Source organism: Spodoptera frugiperda, chromosome 25 (assembly GCF_023101765.2).
Source record: "Spodoptera frugiperda isolate SF20-4 chromosome 25, AGI-APGP_CSIRO_Sfru_2.0, whole genome shotgun sequence".
Lineage (NCBI taxonomy): Eukaryota > Metazoa > Arthropoda > Insecta > Lepidoptera > Noctuidae > Spodoptera > Spodoptera frugiperda.
In genome coordinates this window covers 3,399,256-3,424,055 of record NC_064236.1, presented here as the reverse complement: position 1 = coordinate 3,424,055, position 24,800 = coordinate 3,399,256, and the positions used below count along the sequence as shown (strand labels likewise).

General features: G+C 39.8%; 1 protein-coding gene across 19 annotated transcripts in view; it reads right to left on the bottom strand.

Moving 5' to 3' along the window:
- Positions 1 to 24,800, bottom strand: part of LOC118268703 (hepatic leukemia factor) — a 101,186-nt gene that overhangs the window by 56,605 nt on the left and 19,781 nt on the right. For 9 of the 19 annotated variants that reach the window (XM_050704374.1, XM_050704375.1, XM_050704379.1 and 6 more), the window contains exon 2: positions 13,305 to 13,346. The exons of the other annotated variants lie outside the window; for them this stretch is intronic. In XM_050704374.1, coding sequence (XP_050560331.1) covers positions 13,305 to 13,346 — 42 coding nt within the window. The remainder of the gene's footprint in view (positions 1 to 13,304; positions 13,347 to 24,800) is intronic. 19 annotated transcript variants of the gene reach the window in all.

Genomic DNA, 24,800 nt, shown 5'->3' with positions numbered 1-24,800 from the left:
GTTTCACGTCGGTTTTCGGTGAGGCCGTGGTGTCACTCCGATCGAGCCGGCCCATTCGTGTCGAAGCATGGCTCTCCCACACTTGTATAAAGTTTGACTTAATTAAATTCATCACTAATTTTAATCGCGCCACAAAAACTAAATATTACGCCTGTCATTTCGTGACACTAAACCCTACCTACGAATCATTAATTCACTCAGTCCAAGGTTCCATCAGCCACCTTTCAACCCCATCATCAGAATCCTTACTACGAGTTTGCTTTACGGTTGAAGTAATCGAATCGAGAACGCGTTCGTCACTCTGATTGACCGGCTCTAACAAACCAACCACACTAAGCGTACAGATCAGGTCGATTGCACCTCATTGTATGGTTAATCTACATATAATTGCCAAGTTTCGTGGTAATACATGAATTAAACGTGTGTGTAATTCCGATACCTAGATAAAGGTATATCATACATAGTTAATGTCAGGTCGACCTACTCGTATTGAAAGTGGTTTAAAATAGACCAACCATATCTTTAGACTGTCACAATTTTAGACAATAATGTGCTGTTGTACTGAGAATTAAGAAGTCGAATGTATGTATTACGGTTGGTTACTATTGAAGTTGGTTAAAAAAATATCGTCACCCGATCACATGACATGGTTTTTCTAACAAAGTGAACGGTGTGCGTGGCACAGAGCTACTATTTGTGACGGACGTGTGTGCCTGTGGCCTGTGTGGTCTGTGTCCAGTCAACAGGTCGAAACGCGGCGTGTCACTCACCCTGGCCTCCTGTAATGACATGTACGGTGAGTGTACCTCAAAGGCTACATCAAAGGCGAGCGGTACACAGCGTTGTCACTGCACTCGCTTCGATTTTATCAGGTTAGTTTAAATTGCGGTCTAATGGATTCCTGCACTAACATACGGTACTAATTGCATAGGCTACCCTGTTACAAAATTGATGTAGTAAGTGCTGTCATATGACATGCATAACAAAATATACTTTGTAAGTATTACGTTGTAGGCATTTGAAAGTTAAAATTGTTAGCTTCTGTATAAAATTCCTTCTACACCGACTATTTATTTGGAGTCGGTACCAGACCGAAGAATCCCGAAAGAAATGCAGAAAAAGCAGTCCCTGATTTTCAATCTATTCTCGTATCCATACCAGGTTGCCCTAAGTGCTGCTATAACTAAACAGAGCAACTCATATTATGTACTTAACACTAATAAATAGATAGGTATAATAAATAGATAAGTATCCTCTAATAAATAGGTAGATAAGATCTACAGAATTAGTACAATATTTATTTAAGAATTTTCAATACTCGACATTTGGTTTGTAATGTTTGATATTTCGGTACCTACAAATGCTATTATTAATTTGTACTTTGACATTTGAACTGAAGGTGCCTCTTGTCGTTGATATAGGCAATGTTCTCTGTTTCCTTATTGATTTTGTCCATGAAAATGGAACCTATCTACACCTAGATACCTATTGGTTGTCTTTTTAGGTCCATCATACGGTGCCAGGGAGTCAGCTTGTGTTAAATTAATATTTAGCTCTGACAAACTCGTGCTGCGGCTGACGAAGCATGTTGAGAATAGTATTCTTCGCTAAAGCTTCGCGTTGTTAATCCTCCAACGCACGGCGGCACTGTATACGAGTATGTTCCCTGTATCTCCTGTAATCTATACTAATCTATACTAATATTATAAAGCTGAAGAGTTTGTTTGTTTGTTTGAACACGCTAATCTCCGGAACTACTGGTCCGATTTGAATTATTCTTTTCGTGTTGGGTAGTGCATTTACCGAGGAAGGCTATAGGCTATAAAACATCACACTATGACCAATAGGAGCCAAGTAGAGCGGGTGAAACCGCGCGGAAGTAACTAGTATTATTGTAATATTGCAATTTGGTTGTTTGCTTTAACAAGCAAATCTAAGAGCAATCAAATACTTTCGGAGTGTGCAAACAAATACAGTGAAGTTTACAAGATGGAGGAGCATTGCGAGCAGTGGCCGTGAACTTGTCTTCCGAAACAAAGATTGCGTAATATCGTAGTATTACGTACTAAGTACAAGCTGCTATAACTGCGGGGCATGCTGCGTTTAATTAAATTATACTTCACAGCTTTGCACCATAATTTATTTCTTGTTCGCGCTACACTATGCTAGTAGTTATTGCTAGCGTAGTGTTCGTAATAGCGTACTGTGAACAATAAGCTATTACGAACTACTGCGTATTAGCGACCAACCAACAGAGCCCAGGTACAAGGCATATTGATCTATCTGGCGAGTTCATTAAACAGTTTCAGTCCAGTCAGCCAAAGCAGCGCAAACATAATATCGGCTTTAAGTCAATACTACACAATATTGTAATTATGGCAATGTCAAATTAAGGTCTGTCTAATTAAGATATATTCCAGTGATAACGCTGCAACTATGCATATTACTGTAGCTACGCATCACATAAACATGACCTATCGTAACTTGTAATATGCACGATACGTCTCCTCTCCAAACTAAGTAATCGCAAGTAAAGGTTTCATTTGAAATGTAAACATCCCAAAAGCGTCTGCAAATTGCACAAATTCGTGGAAACTATCAAAATGAAGCCTCGCACTAAGAACGCGTACTGTAGATTAATTCGATGCATGTAATGGAAGACTGGAGTTTCGAGAAATGGCACTGACTGTGTGGAGTCGTCAGGCCCAGAGTGGAGCGAGCCGGTCACGGTGCCAACCATAGGCCTGCCGCAACCGCGAAGAGAAAAAACAAGCAATGTTTATTGTTGCCAAGCTACAATACGTGTCAGAAATAAACGGACAACCGTGACGTACTGTTGGATCCAACGTTGGTGCCAAATCACATGATTCACATTTTAGGCAGGTCACGAGCGACACCCACATCAACATACATTTTTTTGAATGTGGGATATTTGCGTGTGGCGACACTGACAAGTACAGTTGACAGATGACAGATGTCGCGACTATCGACGAGCAAATAATGGATGACGTGTCACACATATGAAGTTTACATGCGAATTAACACGGATAGAAAATCCCAACGAACAACAGTTGGGCAGAAAGCCCGCCAGGCTGATCACCTCGCCTGGTCGGAGGATCCTCCTTTTCTTATCTCTCTGTTCCCTAAAGTGGTGACCCCGACGTGATTGAAACCAACCTTCACGGAGCAGATTAGCACCGTCATCCTTATCGCCATCTCCCTCACCCATCACTTCTCCGCTGAGCGGTAATCAAGTCGACCAGCATCCTCGGCCTCATCAGGGACCACCACACGCTACATCGAAGATATGCAGCCTGGTTCTTCCCTACGGCCTCATCAGCGTCTAGGCACAGCACTCTCTGCACACGGTCTGAGGACGTCTTCCTCCCGTCAACGCAGACGCCAGCCACTACGCACCTACCCTCGCAGCATCTATTCCCCGACTCACTGTGGGACACTGCGAACCTCACTACTCCGACTCACTGGAGTATCACCCTGCACCGCTCACCCGACTCACTGGGCATTCAGCGGCACAGTTCCGACTCACTGGAACTAGGGATTCTACACTGGCTCTGGCACCGCTCATCTCAAGCATCGACAGCCGTCTCAACAGGATCGACCTCCGGTCTTGGGGGAGTGATGTGGCGACACTGACAAGTGACAGTTGACAGATGACAGATGTCGCACATAGACTATCGACGAGCAAATCAATGGATGACGTCACAAATATCCTGCATCACACATATGAAGTTTACATGCGAACGGATAGAAAATCCCAACGAACAACAGTTGGGCAGAAAGCCCGCCAGGCTGATCACCTCGCCTGGTCGGAGGATCCTCCTTTTCTTAGGGAACTTTACTCTCTGTTCCCTAAAGCGTGAACCACTTATGTATTTACAAATAACGCGATAATTAATGTAAACACGCACGCATCCTGTCGTCAGACTGGGCATGCAGGCTGCTGTACGAATGTACCCGTAATGTTAAGAGATTACTAGTATATTATGTTTACATCGGAAGTTCGGAACTTTAGCTGGTGCTTCGAAAGTTCTGTGACAGATCGCGCCGAGTGGCGTTTTTGACTGGCGCGTTACAGTGTCGCTAGTGTCGATCGCTCGCGCTCGCCGCTACGCTCGCCGTTTGCCGCTCGGAAGTGTGCGGCTGCTGCCAAGTAGAGGCGCGCAGGCCGGCAGCGCGTGCGCCGCCCGCGCCCGCCACTATCAAATTAATGTTGGTCGAGAACGCCGTTCAATGTGTGTCAGTTATTCGCATTCTCTATTTTTGTAAACTATTTGTGTATTTTATATTTGTTTGTGTTGGTGGTACTTTTTATTTCGGTGGGATTGTTTTGTGCAGTCGATGGGTTGCGGCGCGCGCGCTGCTCGCTATCAATGTGACATAAGTTTAATAGCTAAAGTCACGCGGAGGAGACTATTAATCTTCCGCGAAGATAACGACACGACTCACGAATGTGTACACTAATCACAATAAAACGAAATCACATCAATTTTAAACCCAACTAATGTTCAATGAAATGTAATAAAAGTCAGATGCACAGCTATATACCGGCCGTAACTGGCTCATTAACAACTGCTAATTATAAAATACGACAAGTGTCTCGATAATTACTGAATGGTTAAATGTGGGCTTCAATGGTTAAGTAAAATATTTTATATGACGACGGCCTCTATACAAATCCCTTACAATTAAAATTAGGTTAGATTACAGCAGCCTATCTCGGAGCAACTCTGCGGTTGAACAAAACATGTGCACCTTCTATTTCTTATTTCCGAATAGGAATTAAACCAAAGTAATGTTAGCGGAGTCTGACATATTTGCGTTTAGCTTTTGGAGGTAAAAGTTAAGTACAATTGGACATTCCCGGCCGAAGCGTGGCTACTACGAGGTGTGCTGGAGCTGTTGTTGTTGGTAGTCACACTATTGCGTCATAGGAGACTCGTTAAAACCGTGCCGCGACCTTTTGCTATTGAATTGATTAAATAAGTGATAAGACGCCGCGCCAAGTTCGATATGCTATCATCGTATCACAGACAAGTGACCCCTAATGCATAGGCGTAAGTCTCTGTATTATAACCTACGCCATAATATTTAATTACCAACTGCTAGGTATATCGATTAAAACTGCTATATCGATAAAACGCAGAATAACTAAATACCTATAGGTATATCGATAAAAACTGTCATATCGATTATATGTACAGGAACTCGATTAACAAGTAATTATCAAGGTAGCTAAGCCATGTTATTGCTTAAAAAAGAGATTAGTGTGCTCGCGGTTAGTGGTACGCGGCGCGGTGCGGTCCGGTGCGGTGCGGTACGGTGCGGTGCGGTGCGGTGCGGTGCGGTCCGGTGCGGTGCGGTACGGTGCGGTGCGGTGCGGTGCGGCACCGGCACCGACCTTGCGCTCGAGTAGCGACGACATGCTTAATTAGTTATTATGTTTTTCGGCTTACTCACGTTACTGTTTGACGAGAACCTCATTTAGTTAACGATAGCAACGCGACAATTAATTGTATGTCGCGGAAAGCTGGATGAATATGAGCCTTTAGTATGGCTTGAAACTAATCACATTGTCGAACAGTCACGTGAATAAGCCGAAAAACATAATAATTAATTTAGTAGAAACATACTAAAACATATTAAAACATAATAATTAATTTAGTAGAAACATACTAAATTAATTATTACGTTTTTCAGCTCACTATATCTCACGAAAGATATAGTTAAAGGACAATATGCTTATTGGCTGTTTAGCGCACACGACACGACGGCATCGGCTCGCGTATTGTTGCGCACGCGCAGTGGTTACTGTCAAAACACCATTCCAAGGCCGAGGTCGCACGTTCGGCTCCCGGGTGTGCTTCACACTTGATGTTTACTCAAAATGTTACTCTGCATTAGAAGGCACTCGCCTACTCACTACCACGGCCAATAGAAGCCATGTTTAATTCATAGTAGTTGGGGAATGGTGTCACTAGTACCACAGGTAATAATTACTACCTCAGCACTATGCGACTTTATACCGGTATTAAATATACCTATGTATTTGTTGTATAGACCCAGTTTTGTTGTGAGGAGTGGCTATCTTACGTAGACTGCACGAAAATCTTTTTGATTACTCCAGTTGTCTAGAGGAAACCTTCTTATTCTTTCCGATTCTTCCAACTTAGATACCATTTATCACCAAAACATGTTTTCTCGAATTTTCTTAAGCATCAGTTCAAGTTCGTGTGTTGTCACGTATTTTTCATCTCTATAGATTTACAGTAACAAATTACGTCACGTGACGACTTGTTTTATCATATTCATTACTTAGTTTATTCTTTACTAGCTACTCCCGACTATTTCTCCCGCTGATCGGCTCCTATTGACTATAGCGGGATGTTATATAGTCTATAGCGTTGATAAATGGCAAGATATTTTTATGGCAAGAATATCATCCAATGACTTCTACCGCCATGGGCGAGGCGAGAGAGAGTGTCAGACTCTTACTTCTTACAAAAAACCACCCCGTTCCTACTCCTGCTTTTTGAACCGGAGCCCCGGTAAACCCGCTAGGTAGCACATAAATATTTTTTCAAATCAAACCAGTAGTTTCAGAGTGCACACAAACAAACTTCAGTATTAAATATATGTTTTGGTATATATAAATGTGTAGATCTATACGAATACGACACATCCATCTTTTGCATGTACAAACATGACTTTTTTACTGTCATACTCATTAGTTGCATCTGTAGCGGTCACGAGTTATATAATATTCACTTAAATAATAATTTGTGTTGTATAATTGAGCGCCATTGTGAGTAGTCGACCGCAAGATGTTTGTTTAGGGTGGTACTTGCTAGCTCACACTGCTGGCGGCTAAGTGCCAACTTCAACTAAGCTGGCTAGTTGCATTTGTACTGTGTAGTCACTCAGTTAGATGTTTATTTATTTACTAGCTACTTCCACGCAGTTTCACCCGCTCTGCTCGGCATCTATTGGTCATAGCGTGATGTTTTATAGCCTATAGCTTTCCTCGATAAATGCACTATCCAACACAAAAAGAATTATTCAATTCGGACCAGTAGTTCCGGAGATTAGCGCGTTCAAACAATCAAACAAACTCTTCAGCTTTATAATATTAGTATAGATTTAAAGTAAAATAGTATAACATTACAGTCATCAGTTAATCTATTAACGAGTTTAAAATGTTTACTATGGATAATTTTCATAGTTCTGTTATGCCCTATTAATGTTGCTTAGGGTAAATTCGCCTGTTTGCGACCATCAAAAGCGACCAAGTGTAGACGCAAACAAGCGTATTTACCCTATAAGTTTATTGATCTCATTCACCGATTAGGGTGTAAACGGTAAGCTTATAGCCAATTCACGGCAATAGGCTCACGTCTTATAGTACAAAGTACATTAAATAAGTGGCATCTATAGATAATATAAGATTAGATCAGAAGTAAGTGTTCATGTCCCAAGTCTGCAGCGAAATGGGACCAGTTCAACATGTGTACGACAGCGCCTTGCGCTGACAGCGAGTTTGTTCTTTACTATGCTGTGATTCCGGTTTACAACTAAGTATATGAAACTTTAATATATTTGTCATTTGCAGATAATTGTTTTTGCACTATCCACTCAATTTCGTCCCAATTCGTCATACAGAAATGGCTGGAGAGAAAGTTTTTCTTCTTTTATTTCATCTTTTAAACGTTTCCTTACACTAGGATTTTCTCCTGTGCCGCGGTTACAAACATACAAATTCACATGTTACACATCACACCCAGACCCGAAACAATTTGTGGATGACACAAAGAGTTGCTTCGTGTGGGGTCCGAACTAGCTACACGTTGCGCGCCAACCGTGCAGTTAAGTTAGTTAGTTTGAAAGGAAAACTATGTTATTCTTATATCTAACATCAGCAGTGTTTTAGTTATGATATTCCTAGAACACTGCAACTCAGACAATATCTGCTAAATGTTCGCGTAAAAATAATAAAGATATACGCAAAAACCTATACGATTTTGAGATATGGCTATACATAGTATACATGTACAAATTACAAGTAACACTATGAACGTGTTGGTACTTGGTACATAGGTAGAATGTGGGACGAACGCTCCAGTACATCAGAGCAGGGGTGTAAGGCATGGAGGAGAGGTGATGGCGTTATTAAGTATTATTTTATTTAAAACTCCAGCTGTGGACGCCCCCAGTTTTTATTTATAATGTAAGGCCGTACGCTGCCGCCGCGGGCGCGTGCACACAACTACGCGAGGTTTACACTGTGCCCACATTTCGACACCAGCAATTTATACTACGCTAACTCGAAATTTGGAAAAAACTTTTTTATGCCAAGTTGCTTAAAATGTGTGTTTACATACGTCATAAAAAAATTGAGAAGAAATATGCAAAAATAAGAAAGTTACAAATCTTATAAAACGCTAAGTAAAGGTATTTTTTTAAATCACTCGATTTATATTACGCCAACTATTATTAGCGGAGTGTGCGCGCGGATCACTTTGGTCAAAGTCCGTGCAACACTGCACTAACTCATAGTTAGCGTAGTTTAGTGCGTTCGTGTATATAATTGTTCGTTTGTAAAATGAACGACTTAGCGACTTTTACATAGTAAATACTTATGTGTTAACGTATTAATTAATTTATTAATGGTACGTTGACTATTCTTTTCGTAAGTAAGTACATGTTCTTTATAAGAATATTGAAATATGCATCAGATGATTGATCATGCAATACGACCTCCCGTACTACACTACGCTAATATTAGTTAGACGTGTATAAGATGTAACATTTTTTTGATGAATTACGTTTATATACGGCTAACTTGCGCTAAATCAAAAAATATAAATAATTAAGGAAATATAAATATGAGATATTACAATGAATAAATTAAATATTAAGCATACCAAATTTCAAAAAAGTATCTTAATTAATGTAAAAGTTATCACGTTTTTCCCTTTAAACGCCTCTACTGTAAAGTACGCTTTTTGAGTTAGCGCAGTATAAATTGCTGGTGTCGATTTTATGAGTTCATTCACGCGTTATACACCACTACCACTAAACTATTGATTGCCAAACATTTAATATTAATTAATTACACTCCATAATCCACTAAAAACTTTATTATTATATTAATATGTATTAATATCTATCATATTAATACATTGACTATTCACGATAATCATTATTTTTGTGGATTGAAGCGACTGGCAACATAAAACGCCACTCTAACGACATGACCTGCAATTGACCTGTCACCACGGAAGCAAGAATATCATGCGCAATTAATACGTACACACGACTTGTCATAGCACGATGATAAAAACATATTCGAACTAGTCAAAATCATGCTTCGTTATTGATTGTAATAATAACTCCTAGGAATAGAAAAGGATTGCAATCTTTTAATTTCTCAGCATTATTTTTAAGACTAATGGTAGGAAGTAGCTGTTTATAAATTCAGAGAAAAAATAGCTCAGTTTCATGATGTATGAAAGTACTAAATTACTTTAATACGTCCAGTGAATTGTACAATGTAAGGATGGTCTTGGTAATACTGCGAGTGTACAGGAGTATACTGCTTTACTGTCATACAATTAGGACGGCAGCCACAAAATGCGAAACGCGAGAACAACATAGGTAATAATAACTAATGGAGTGTTCCTGTGACGCGTGTGGCACTGCCACCATGTGTGAACGCCCTCTGAACTGTGACTGGCGCGAGCCGCCGCCAGCCGCCGGCAACCGTCCTAAACACAAGATAGTGTTGGATTAACTCCTTCTCAGTCGCGTCAACACAATAAGCTAACTTTGTACTTGTTGTTTTCCAACCGTAAAGTATCGGTATCTAAAATATCTTTCAGTTTTAACGATTTATAAGGGTTTTGCAAACTCAACGGAGAATCTAAGTTAGTATTGATCTTAATCATGTTCCAATACGAGCAACTCCATCTGGGGCGACAGCCCGCTGCGGGCCGCTCGCACATTGTGAACCGTGCAGTAACATTATTGGTAATACGTGTTAGTGGAATCAATCAGTTGAGACATGATTGGCGCACCGCCAACCTGCCACGGTGCCACATAAGAAATACGTGGGGAACGGCCCGTCTGGATCATTGTCGACTGAGTCCCGGCCTATTTTTCTTCGGCATTCGGCCGTCGGTATTCGACGCACACCGGAATCGTAGCTAATGGCAGTCACAAATATATAGAGCGCATATGTATGTGTAAACATACGTAAGTACATTATTTGTTGATAACACGTCAGTTTGCGCTACACTCATCGGTTTCTACAGACAGCTGGCGTAGCAACCAGGGTTGCGCTGGCTAGTATAGCCTGCACTATCACTGCGGCCGCGAATGGCGCATGCTTCGATTGATTGTATGTATTTATGACTGAAAAGTGAAGCCGAGCGCGATCACACATCAAAAGAAGTGTAACGAGACGCGGTATTGCACTCGATCGTTGTCTTCGATGGCCGCCATCCAACGGTGCGGTGGTCGACAATCGGCTGCCCCAGCGGCGACCGCCACCCGCCGCCGCTTGCTGTGAATGGCTCGCCGACCCGATTATAAATACTTACGACGTTTGCACCGTCCCGTGACCGGCGTTCGGCGCTTGCGCATCTACCGTATGATACAAAATAGTCAAGTGTTCTACTGACGTCCTCAGCGCTAAGATAGGCCCAGCATGCATCGCAGCATAACGATTGAGGCAAAAGAGATTTCCATGAACTGAACACAATTTCAAAATTCGTGTAAACTACTAGTTATGTGGAAACTAAAATCTATTTTTAGTTAAATGAAAATGTTAAGCGAATAACGATTTAACTTTAAACAGAAACTGCGAAAGTATGAAACACTCTCGTATCATTTATGTCTACATTTTGGCCTACACTTGCATACAAATAAACCTAAATATGTACCGTATAATTCTAAACCTTATTTTTATTACAATAAACCTTATTTTTTATCTACACAAAACACTAAACTCCAATCTGGTACCTCTAGCTCTATAGCTCTTATTTCGAATTTATCAATAATACCATCCGCTTTGTTTCCTAAATTCACTCCGCCTTTCATATCCGACATTCCAAAATTGACAAAAAAAAATAGTATTGCAATATGTGCTTTATTAAAGGCAGGTTTTGTATAAAGAAATCGAGTTCTAAAAGGTTTGATGGTACCTAGCTCCACCACGGTCGATGCCAGAGCACCACTTGGTTAACTGGATCAAACTCGAGCACAGTGACTCACTGTCCACTGTAGATAACTTGTACTATTTTTTTTACATTTCATATATTATCGTAAAAGATAAAAACACGAGTACACTGTAATATCAAATGCGTAATATTCGTTTCATACCGATAATGTATCAGAGATTGTGGAATTACTGTTCATGATTATATGCAACCGAATTAGACAATCGTATACAAATATTTATTAATATAGTAAATTAATGACTAGTATTGATTATAATTTGTGTATGTAATTAATAATTGTAATTAAACTTTGGATAGTACCGGCCCGTCTCGGCTGCGTACGGGTGGACATTGAGTTTTTAGTAATATTCATTATTTGAATAACTAATAACTAGGTAGTGTAACTAAAAGTATTTAGGCAACAGAGCATAAAGTTCCTTAAGAAAAGGAGGATCCTCCGACCAGGCGAGGAGATCCGCCTGGCGGGCTTTCTGCATTTTGAAACCAGAACCAACCATTCAGTTATATGGCTGACACTAATATTCAACATTTATCTTTTATATTAACTTTACTATTTAACGTTTTTAGAAGAAAAAATTGTTTCTGTGGTATAACTGTAATATTTAGACATAGGTATGATTTATATCTATGTCTAAACATTGGAAATAGTCACATAGATTCATAGCTTAGCTATTACATATTCGGAGCATAAGCTACATAGCACATCTGTGGTGGAAAAGCACCCTTAGTTTTCCGTCATGAAAAGCCAGCCGAAGCTTTATGAATTTATCAATAGTACAATAGAAGAAAAAAAAATAGTACAAAAGTACCATCCACTTTGTTTTCTACATTCACTGTGCCTTCTATATCCGACTTTCCAACGAAAATAAAAAAATATATTGTATTGTCAGGTATCACTCGATTCCTGGGATCGGAACAAAGCAAAGTTCTATGGAAGTTGCTCTAGCGACATATTGTCAGGGTACATTATATGTATCTCATATTTAAATTTAAAAAAGCAACGTCACGCCCTTTGTGCAGAGGTGCATTACGGCACTTAAGGCCGCTATACAATGTATACCCACTTTTCACCAGTTGTGTTGTAAGTCCCATGTAATAGGGGGTGAGCCTATTTAAATTTAGACTAACAATAAAAATATAATAGCTACCGTACCGTTCTATAGTCCACCACAGATGGGGCCTAGTAGGGCTAATACCTGATATGGAGCCACGGAAAACCTGACAGGTTACCGGGGCTCCGGTTTGTAGTAGAAATAGAAATGGGGTGGTTTTTAGTCAATAAGAGTCTGACACTTCCTCTCGCCTCGCCCAAGGCGGGAGAAGTTATTGGACGATTTTTAGTTACGATTTTAATAATGCTTCGTAAATCCTGTTGCAATGCTAAGATAAAATATTGGGCGCTCCTAAATATCACATCGCGACATGCGATAACGGCATTAAGTAAAATATTCTCCGGCACAATTGTTGATAATACTTAAGTAGTTCGTTCATAATTTTTTGTTTTCACGAAGGACCTTGGCCCTTGTCGCCGCCGCGATCGATGTAATATTTTATCTTATTAACGGTGCGTAGTATAGTAATTAATCGAACCCGAGTAGCTATTTTAGGAGTTCGACATCCAAGCTGCTCCCTACTGACTGCGAATTGATGCAGACCTACACATAGTACCGGCGCCGGCGCTTTTACTAAACTCATAATGAAGCGAAGTTCGCGCTCGTCCAAATAGCGGTCCTAGTCATCTCTACTAGAGCCACTCATAGATAGGTACTTTGATTTACTAACTTTGGAACTACCTAATACTACTTGAGTAAAGAAAATGTTTCAAATACGAGGCGGTCTATCAAAGGGTTCCAATCAAGTTTCAATATATAGGCAAATAAAATAGAAAGCATGCTTATAAAGCGTGATACATTAAAGAAGAGAAACATGTGGTAGAATTCTATCGACCTTTGGCCCTCAGGTGCAGCAGTACTGGAGTACACGAGCAGTGGTCACACCGCAGCAGCTACACAGGGTGATGTGCCGAAGTGTCAGTTAGGGACCACTTACCTCGGCGGGAACTTCGCTTTGTAGCTAATAGATGGTGCTCACCTGCGAACAAAAAAAAAACGACGGTGTTACTGACTGTTCCTATATTATTTGCACCTTTTTTAAGGGGGAAAAATCATCCAATGACTTCTCTCGCCAGGGTGAGGTGAGAGGGAGTGTCAGACTTCTTACTGTATAAAAAACCACCCCGTTCCTACTCCTGCTTGTCGAGCCGGAGCCCCGGTAAACTCGTTAAGCAGTCCGCAAGTCCAAATTAGGCATCGGCTCTACATTATTTACAGCTGACGCTACCAAACATACACATTTTGTGATTGATACAATCAATATAAAGGATAATCTCTATTATTTATGCAAGTGAATGGGCATGTAAACCGCATTTTATTAATTAAATTTGCGCTGAACTAATAAATTAAAATCCGCAGTCGGTAACAGCGTGTCTGACTGCGCCAGACAGTCAGTGAGCAGGCGTCGCAGCCCTATCGACTCCGCACTGTAACCGCTTTACCGAGAACAGTAATTTTAACTGACAGTTATCGTAAATTACACGGATTTAAACAACTGTATATGTGTAAAATAAAAAAAAAACTATTTGACAGAACACAGGATCATAGTGCGTTATGCGTTCTCAATAATAAGCTACCGCGTTATGCGTGGTTAAAAAATCACCGCAGTATACCTTTTTTTTATTACGGGGGAAAACCTTCAAAGGGCGCCTAGCTTTTTCGAGATAAAAGACTAAAGAGTGTGGGATTTCTACCTCACTAAAACCATCCCGGTGGCCACCCTCAACACCTGTAAGGAACACCGAGACCTCTTAGTAGACCTGCTCCAGAACCCCCATAGTGCAACGCCTGTTACGGCACATCCCTAGGACCGCAGTATACCTAATATATTAAGATAATCCTGTGCTTCAATATCAGTTGAATTTGTCTGATTATAGCAGAACAACAAAGCAACATTGCATAGTATCCAATAAGAGCGCCCAATTTGTAAAGATATACTCTCTACTAGTTCACAGTAGGAGGCGATAGAAGCGAGTCTCATACTACCCACTATTCACTATAATGGTCATTAATTATGAGCTGTTTTACGTTTGGCGCGGTGGCTGAAAAACTGGCTGCGGTGCAAAGTGTAGCGGGTTCAACTCCCGCACGGAGCAACTCTTTGTATGATCCACAAATTGTTGTATCGGATCTGGGTGTCATGTGCATTTGCACTTGTATGTTTGTAAACGCACCTACGACACAGGAGAAATTCCAAGAGTAGAGCATCGTTTCTTTAAAAAAAAAAGAACTCTTGCTGAAACCGATGAATAACGAAATTTATCACAGACTTCGATTGGTAATAGCTTGAAGCTGGCACGGTGCGGGGGCCGCCCCAACCCTCGCTCCCTTTCCCCGAGCCCCGCAGCGGCACGGGTGTACCTTACACATCCTACATAATGTAGGTACACTCTTCGGAATAAGACAACGCGATGCTCATCTTCCAAGGTCATTCACCTGATAGTTCAAACTCAGTATAGAGCGGTAACTATATACTTGTGTGTGCTATCGTTGCTCTAACTATATCATCACGGTGTCGACGTCTACATTTTTAAGGGATGAAAATCATCCAATGACTTTTCTCGAATCGAGTAAGGTGATCGTCCGGTGCTTAAAATCTAGCGGTCTTGTATTTTGATACACGTTGCTTTTTTTTTGTATTTTAAGATGTAGACACATGTATGTTTATTCACATACATATGTGTACTGTACTGTACTGTATGTATTCATAATACAATTAATCGTTAAATCAATTTATGTTGATGTTATATGACCCTTACATGGTCGTAGAGACTGCGTGACTCCTTATGGCGGACTCCCCACTTCCCATTGACTCCCTAAACAAACTTCATTCTAATAATGTATACTTAGTATACTATGTATGTAGGCAGTGGCAAGCCGGGCACTCAGCTGTGTGTGACGTAGCGAGTGACGTCACTGCGGGTTCTGCTCTCGCTCAGTTTACGAGCGCGCGGCAACACGCTGTAAACAGGATGCCACCGACACATACAAAAGTAATTAATGAAAAATGCACTTTTATTTTAATTATAATTATAGATTGTATTCTGTAACTTGGGTGGGATTACTTTTTTTTTGTTTATTATTTTTGATGGGTCGACGTTTGGCCACAATCGCGACTTATAGTAAGCTGATGCGGCCTACTATGAAGCCCATAAACAACCTATTAATTCGGGCTTTGAAGATACCCAAGTTATACCCATTAGGAAATACGGACCGCCGCAAAGTATTTCACTCCTTAGCAATTCGCACAAGGGAGCTTGAAGCGAAGCGCTTCGTGCGAGTGGGTGGGATACCTACAATGAATCGGTGGCGCTTCACCGATTTTCTTGTAATTAGACGATGGAAAGGACTGGGGGAAATTAAGTTGTGCGATTCCCCCGCGAACTCGGATCATTTTCCCATTTAAAAAAAAATGTGTTACCGTAAGTAATATTAATAAATACTTCAGAAACCTTTTCAACAGTAACTATACAAATTGACTGATATTAGCTATTACTGATATAGCTGTAGTTTACAACCCAGACAATAGAAATACAGTGAATCTTATATTAAAACGAATAAACGAGAAGATCCTCGTTTGTAAAACATTTAATTGTTGGCTTTTGATATTTTTATTATATTATTAAACACCCTTTCTTTTAACATTGTTAAAACTTAGCTCCGCTCCTTACAAAAAATACAACGGGAAGCGAAGATATTTATGTTGAGCGATTACTCAGTATCAAGTAACGCGTACCAAGAAATTTCAGAACAATGCCGTAATTTTCGCGTAACTTTAAACTTATTGTATTTTGTATTCTTTTTTTCTTTCTTAGTATACAATAGTGTGAAAGTTTGTTTGTTTCGATTTTTCAAAACGTTGCCCGACACTAGGACTTATTCCTGTGTCGTGGGTCTCACGCTAATACTACTGAATTGATTTTGATGGTTTTTTACAAATAAGAGTAACGATGGAGTTTCTTGATCTTTTTTGTTTCGAAGCTACACTTTGAAACAAGCGCCTAGCTTCACTGATCAGACAGACTGACGGACAATACAATTTGAAGTTTTAAAAGTCCTTAATTTCGAATTAACTTCAATAAATGCTTTGACTTTGACTTTGATGTTTGGAATACACACAGGTTATGAGCTGAGTATTAGGATACTTTTTATCCCACGGGAACGCGGGAGAAGCTGCTGGTAGAAGTTAATATTTTATATAACGTTTACGTTATATAAAATATTAACTGATGGCTGACCCGTTACCTAGAAAATGTCCATATATCGGTTAAATCTATCCGTCAACGGTTGGGTTTTTGATAATTATATCTTGTATTTTTATACTAAAATATATAATTTCAAGTTCACCCTGTCCTTTGGGAACCTGATATGAATATAATGAAGCGCTAACAACAATGTATGTGATTAAAGGAAAAGATACTTATATATTACATACTAGCTGTTCCCCACGGCTTCGCTCCCGTCAACTGACTAATCTATTCTAGGTACTATACCCTATTCTACCGTACCGTACCCTACCCTACCCCTTACCCAACCCTCTTCTTTCATTCATAAGAACCTTCTTCTGATAATAAGGAATTCTTATCATATATAATACATTACAAAATTATCCGATTTGGTGCAGTCGTTTAGAAGTTACACGCGAACATTATGGCGATTCATTTTTTTTTATACATATAGATAGATACTTATTTATGTTAGCAGAACCTTGTACTAAGACTTACATACGTGACTATTACCTAAGCCAGTTGGTTGTCACATATGTACATTTTGTTTGGTTGTATGTATTTTAAAAAGTATTACCTTTAACAATCGTCTGTCAATAGATTTTTCAATGAAAAATTCATGCCTTCTGACTGAAAGGTCGAACTCGGTGGTTCTGGTTCTTGCATACTACTGCTTAACCTGTGTTTGGTACTTTACCATATTTGGTAACATATACCATATTTCTACTAAGTCAATTGAATTAGTTGAAATATTTTATTCTATCAACAAAATACTTCTAAACTGCTGTCTTCTTTCCAGTAATATATTATTTTATGAATCTTCTGTAGTATGTTTAGCGAATATCTTACAGCCTAATAACAAATATCTTAACAACTGTGGTAATATAATATAATATAATATCGTCGCGCTACAGTCGAGCACGTTCTGTTTATTTGTCGACGAAGGGTCAGCCAAAGATGTCGCCGCGACAATACAAAGCGAGAAGATAATATTAATAATCAACAATGGAGGTTTGTGTAGACTGGTGTAAACCACGCTAAACATAGAACGACGCGATATTACAACGACGTAGTGACACGAACCTACGTCACTTGTGTAGCAACAGTAACAAATACAGCGGTAACACCACGACACGGCTCCGTTCAAAAGTAGACTCGTTAAACAAACGTTTGACGGTTGAATAAATAATTAAAGATAGTTGTTGATTGAGCGACGCGAGGGGCGGGCGGCACGCGCCAGCAAGCGCGCCGCGCGCCGCCCGCCGACTGCGGGTAAACGATGCAAATATAAAGTGCACAATAATAGCCGCGGCGATAGGCGCGAGCGCAGCCACTCCCACGCACACTCCTGCTTACACCACTTCACAAATATTAGTGTTTAGTTATTAACGGTGCATTCTTACTAACTTCGTCAGAGTACGGCGTGGTTATTCAATAACTATTTACTATCTGTTATCAAACACTGCACAGCTACACGCGGTGTAACCGTAAAGTATATTGGTACCCGGCCAACTTCGATTGTCTTACCGAAATGTTCTCCATACGCAATTGCTTTTTTTGTATTACAGTCCTGCAAAGCCACCAGGACGTCCTCCAGCTTACACACAGCTACAGCATACTTCAGTCTGGACCTAAGTATGCTATAGCTCGTAGAGACTGATCTCTACAATGTAAATATCTTTAAAGAGCTTCTTATCATTACTAGGTTCTTTGAGAACCAATCTGATAAGGCGTAGAAAAGTAACTGTAGTGGATTTGGTACGCCTAGTACACTCACAAAGAACGATTTACAGGTCATGATTTGACACCGCTTGCAATATAGGAGGAAGACAGTGCTATCACCAGCACCAACTCCATCTTCATTAGGAGCGTAGTCAACAACGATCTCTATTCAATTAATAAAAACGTGGAGCAGTAGAAAATGTCGCGGCAGACAGCGACGGTTTGCCGCATGAGCGGGACGAGTTTGTCTTGTTGTTAGATTTATAGTTATTTGAGCAGTTGAACGGTTGCCAGCGGGGCTAGCGGCGGCGAGTACGGCGCTGCAGCTACTACGGCCGCTGCAGGCGCTAGCCATCATTACAGCAGCACCCACACAGCTCGCTTACACCATGACAATGGCACAATACGAAGTATACTCCCAGTATACCACCGCTACATCGTGTGTAAAATGTTGCAGAATGAAGGCATTGTACTCATCGTGTTATGTTTAATTTAATAGTAAACCTCTTAAACACTGTATACCTAGAATCTATACTAATATTGAAAACTGAAGAGTTCGTTTATATGAACGCGCTAGTCTCCGTAACTACTCTTTTAGTGTTGATTAGTCAATTTATCAAGGAGCCGCGCAACGTGCATACGGGCTTTACAGTGTAAGAGCCTACGCGATACACTAAGATTAGATTAGATGGACCGTGGAAGTATCGTAGCAGCTCACAGAATACCAACGTCCAGTAATGAATGTACCATTGTTACCATCCCAAATTAAACGTTTTCCTTTGGTGGTTGATTCGCATTTGGTGACCGAGGTGTAGGCTAGAAACTATCAGGCGATCCGTAAACCTTTTTGTCTAAACCTATACTAATAGTATTATTAAAAGAAAATAGAATATTTGTATTGCGGGACAAACTCAAACCTATCTTCAAAACATTCAGCTGGTGTGCGAGCCAACTCCGAACAAATTGAACTTTTACGAGGATGCGGAGTAATACATTACTTACTAATGCCGTAACACAACTAATGGTTGTCGTAACCCCGCTATAAATGTCGAAGTATTTCTACATTATTCTCAACAAACAACTATTGCCAGAATCCGAAATAGTGCAAGCCTTGAAATGGAAACCTGATAATAGCGCGTCAGTCGGGCAGACACAAGGCGGTTCCCGGACAAGTTCACTCTATCACAAGACCACAATGGGCCACAGCAAAGCGTATGATCGGTTCACTACAATAGCAGTCTACGTTGTCAATAACCATATCGATTCCTGTCGAGTCGGGACACGGCACGAGTTCAGTAATATTGTGTGGCCAGCACTACGATAAACCGTCGCATATTTTGTTTTGCTTTCAAGTCTACTAAAGCGGAAAAGTATTCCGTAAAAGTTTGATGTGGCCGCAGGGCGACCGCGTTGTTCTCTCCGCTCGATCGGTACGGCAGTATGTGGTATATAAATATTTTTTTCATACATGTATTGTGTGTATGTCGCTGATTCTACCGCCACTTGCAAATTAAATGCATATTACAATTATCTTATTCACTGTCATTTACTTGTTTAAATTTTCTTACCTTTTATTAATGAAAATACTTAAGGTCTTAACTCACTAATTGTAAAAACCATGAATATTAATAGCATCTAAACCTACCTAATTATATTATAAGGTATACGTGCACGGTGGTCGGTGTAGCTCCGACGCCAGAGGCCACAATTTTAACTTAACGTCATGTAAAAACATCAGCTCCTTTGTGGGCACCTTTTAATGGACACGCTGGGACAGCAGTTTTCATAATTAACTTTGTTCCTTAAAGTAGCACACACCATTATAAAGGGTCGCTTTATTAATGAATCGATACAATACAAAAGCTTAGAGTGAAACGAAGGCCGTGGTAATGTAATCTTTGTATTGTACTGCACTGTCGCCTATACCTGAAGAACCTGGAAACTTTCTGTAGAGTTGTGCCCAAGCCAATAGAATACGACGCCCACTGTCCTCGGTGATGACCGGTGGGCGGCGGGACACGCGGCAGTCTTTTATGCGATTTTATATTATGAAATGCAAAGAATTTTCTTACATAAAAGGTTTTCTATAGAGAATTCATAGAATAAAGCGAGCTTCACCCACTCCAATTACTTTAAATCCTAACAAGAATTATATTGACCAGTGACACAGCAGGTATGCCGTATATAATTTCTGTCACAGCTGAAACAACAGCTATTTTTAAACTGTGTCTAGATTTCTTCTAATCCATTAACAAAGAATTTCGTTATTATATTTCTATATTAATTCTTGATAATGCTGTATAGTGATGTAGGTATCACATTTTATTTATTCAACTAATATATTATTACGGTATTATACAGAGAGCTGATACTTACATTTACCTGGGAAAACAAATCTCATTCAACCCACGTAACAACGAAATAGAAGTAGAGAGAAGGACCAATATCACCTGGAAGAAATTTTGGAACCTCAAAGAAATTCTAAAAAGCGACTTGTCCTTAAATTTGAAAAGTAGAGTCATGAACACCTGCCTACTCCCATCACTAACTTACGCTTGTCAGACTTGGAAATTTACAAGTAAACTAAAAAACAAGATCACAACCACTCAAAGAAGTATGGAAAGAAGCATCCTAAAAATCAGAAAGATACAAAAAATCCGCCATACCGCGATAAGACAGAAAACTAAAGTTATCGACGCACAAAGCTACTCACAGAAACTGAAATGGCGATGGGCTGGACACGTTGCCAGACTCAATGATAATCGCTGGACTAAAGCGACGACGTCATGGATAGGACCATCTGGCCAGAGAAAAAGAGGCAGGCCAAATGCGCGTTGGGTAGATGAGGTTATAAAAATAGCAGGCACACACTGGATGCGAGTAGCCGAAGATAGAGAAAAATGGTCATCTTTGGAGGAGGCCTTTACCCTCCGTTGAGAGGGGTTCTTGCACCCATAAATACAAAACACAATGAACAAAATACCTAAATAAACAAATAAATATGTAATTAATGCATGCATACTGTTTTCAACGTTTATTTTTAATTTTTATGTTATCTTTTTTAATTTTAAGTTGTAAAGCAAGAAATAAAAGGCTTTTTTATTTTTTTATTTTTATTTTTATTTATTTATTTATACAGAGAGCCTACTACTCGGATCCTTGCGCTAATGTTTGTGTTATTTTATTATAATTATAAACAATTACAGTTAAAACCGGTTAAGTGGCCTATTTTTAAGTTAAATGGAACTGGATTTTCCTACCCAGAGAAACCAGATTACACCGAATACCTTGTAAGCGGTAGCAACCGCTAACCAAATCTATGACAACTACATATATTAGATGACCGGACTTTTTATGGCCTGAATGAACTCCTATTATATACTTTTCCACCTTCATCCCTTCTTTTAAGGGATTTGGGGCATATTTAGAAAAAATATAATGCACAAATATTTTTGGTAGTTAGTCATTAATTGTCCACATACCAATTCATAGTATCGATACGAACTTCCATTCATTTTAGGGAAATAAAGATTAGAAAGCGACAAGAAAATCACTTCAACTCATCGCCCCGTTTTCTCGCGAAAGACGGACAAATAAACAGACACCTCTTCCTTCACAGTATAAACCATGGATACGGATTTAAGTTGCCTTTTATTTTTAACAAAAGCTATTTATATCACGGCTCTTAAGTTAGTGATGCTGATGCGTTGATCGCATCAGTCAAATCGAGTCGCAGCGGGGATGTCCGGCGCTGCGCAAGTAATCCAATCACCGGCGTGCACTGGTGACCCGGGCTAGACCGGTCGACCGGAAGACACTATTGCATTAGACCTCTCGGCGCTCTGCTTACACCCGAGTAGTTCATCAATATCCCGCCACGCAATATCAACGTTAAAATTAAAATGTAGCTAGCTAAGAATAGGTTCAAGTTTTAAATATAACCTTTAGTAATTCACTGCGAGTAATTCAGATACCTATTCTATCTTCGGTCTGTTATATTTCATTATAAATTTTTAAGTATGTTTCCATAAGTGAACCAAAAATCTTCACAAGGGACTATCTGTGACGATTGTTGCTAACCAAGAGAGAGAGCTATAGACGACAAAGATATGCGAGCGCGGCTTACGACGTGAAGATGGAACACGTGGTAAAGCTTATGCAAAAAATAGATCCTTATATTTTAAACTGCGTGATGACTGTGGTATGTGCTATAATGTGTTTTGTTATTTTATTACTGACTAGCAAACCCAGGGAACTCCGTTTCTCCACCATGTCTTTTTTCCAGATTTTTTTTTTGCTATAAACTTTACCGAACCTGAGACCTTTCCAACGAATTCCAAACGAAAAAAGAGTTATAGCATCAAGAAGGAAAACCCGACTTATTTTTATATAATAGATAATTTATTATATAGATATATGTTTTTATTGTTATGTACCTTTTTTCTATTATATTATACTTTTCGTTATTTGTAGTATAGTGTAGCTATTATAATGGCCCTAAGCATAATGAGCTCCGATACAGCGTTTTTCGATGTACATGATAATAAGTCTTCGGCAGCGGAATTTTTGATGAGGCTGGCCGTTTCGCGTTTCCACATAAATTAGTTAAATATAATTATGTAGGTATACTGTACTCAGAGTCATTATGATTTAAGCTAGCCCTTAGTAATTGTTTTGGAAATAAATTCGTTACTAAGGAATAGTTTAAGTAGGTAATAATTAAATGTCTCTGAGTGCGGCAGATATAATAATAACTAGTTTTTTTAAGATTTATTTCTTTCTCTCTTTTATTTTTGTTCTCTGTGTTGTCACTTGTCACGTAGCGTGAATAAAGTGTTTTTCTGTCTTTCTAAATTTCAAATTGAGTGTTTTTTTTAGATGCACTATCGCTGTGCAGGACTTGTAGTACTAGCGAACGTTGTGATGTATCTGACTACGCCCACCCTACCGACGCCCTCACCTAACTTACGTATTATTAATAAAAGTAATATAGAACTGTTCATCATTCATTTCATGTGAATACTTCACAAACACATTAAATTACTGCCAGAGAAAAGGTTGATGTCTACTTAATTAGCAGTTCGGCGCTCGTAATTAAATAAAGTTGAGACTATTTTGGGCGGCAGTGTCGGCAGGAGTCGCGGAAGTCACTCAAACATACCAAGAACACTCTATAAATACTTTATGTATTGAAACATAATATAAGCGGTAGAGCGCATGACAAACGATGCTATATATATACCCTGGTCTGTCAACGGGACTGATGCTAATGAGCACACAACTGTCCACGGCTCACCATAGGCCATGGAGAACTGCTGAAACTACACTCTGGCCTATCGATCTACCAACTGAACTATTTCTGGGAGAGTTTCCAGGAACCCTAACTGAAAGTATTGGAATATTGATCTCGGCGACCGACGCGGTCTCGCAACGTAGCCCTTCTCTTGTGCTCCCTCAGCACGCTGGAACGCGTGACACCTGTACGGCACGCCGCACGCTCCCAACCTCTACGTCGCAACATTGTGTCTTCACGCCTTTTGACTAGTTCGTGCTAAATCGGTCATGATCCACATTCGTTGTGCACACTCCGATGCCCACAAAACGGACATAAATAAACTTTCAGCTTTCGCAATCAATGCAAATGTTTGAAGAATAGACAAAAATTTAAAGACCTACGTCACATAGTTGTGCCGCAGAGACAGACACACAAACAGAGGTCTAACCAATACATGTTACCCACACACACACACGTGCACGACAAATATACACAGCGGCTACTGTCACCGCTTGTGTCTGTGTGCCATTCATTACTCTTTACATCTCAATGAGAATGTGAAAATTAAAAGTGATTTGGTATGTAAGTGTGTGCGTGTGTATGTGGAAATCGTATTTATTTTTAGCCAAATAGAGTTGGACCTCGCGGACACTAAAGGTACCTCAGGGACCTATTTTAACTGGAACTTTTACAGGGCATTATTGTATGAGGTAAATTCCTCCTGAACACGGATGGAGGGAACCATTTTATTTTTTACCTTATATGAGTAGATATGCTTAGATACGCCGCGGTTATAATAATGGTAAGATAATGAACATCAGTGGAATAAAACGACAGCTACCAGTCTTTTGCTCTCCAGCATTCAAAATCTGACACAGCATCTATCTGCACAAGTTTAATTATTGTACTTACTTAGCAGCTGCATCAACAGTTTATTTATAGATTGTCAAGATATCGGCTCCACGACACTCACTATTATTTCTTAGCCGCTGCGAATGCGCTGAATTTCATTTCGACAATAAAAATAATGTTCGTCCACGACTTACTTCACGATTTTACATGTTATTATGTATAAAGTATGTCCCTACGTACATGCTCGCGGTGGTTGCTGCCAAGTAAACGAGTAACTAAACAACTAACGTAACTTGTAGCATACTTGTACCTGTTTAAGAAGATGCTTCACGCACAGGTACACCCAAGTAAATTTGAA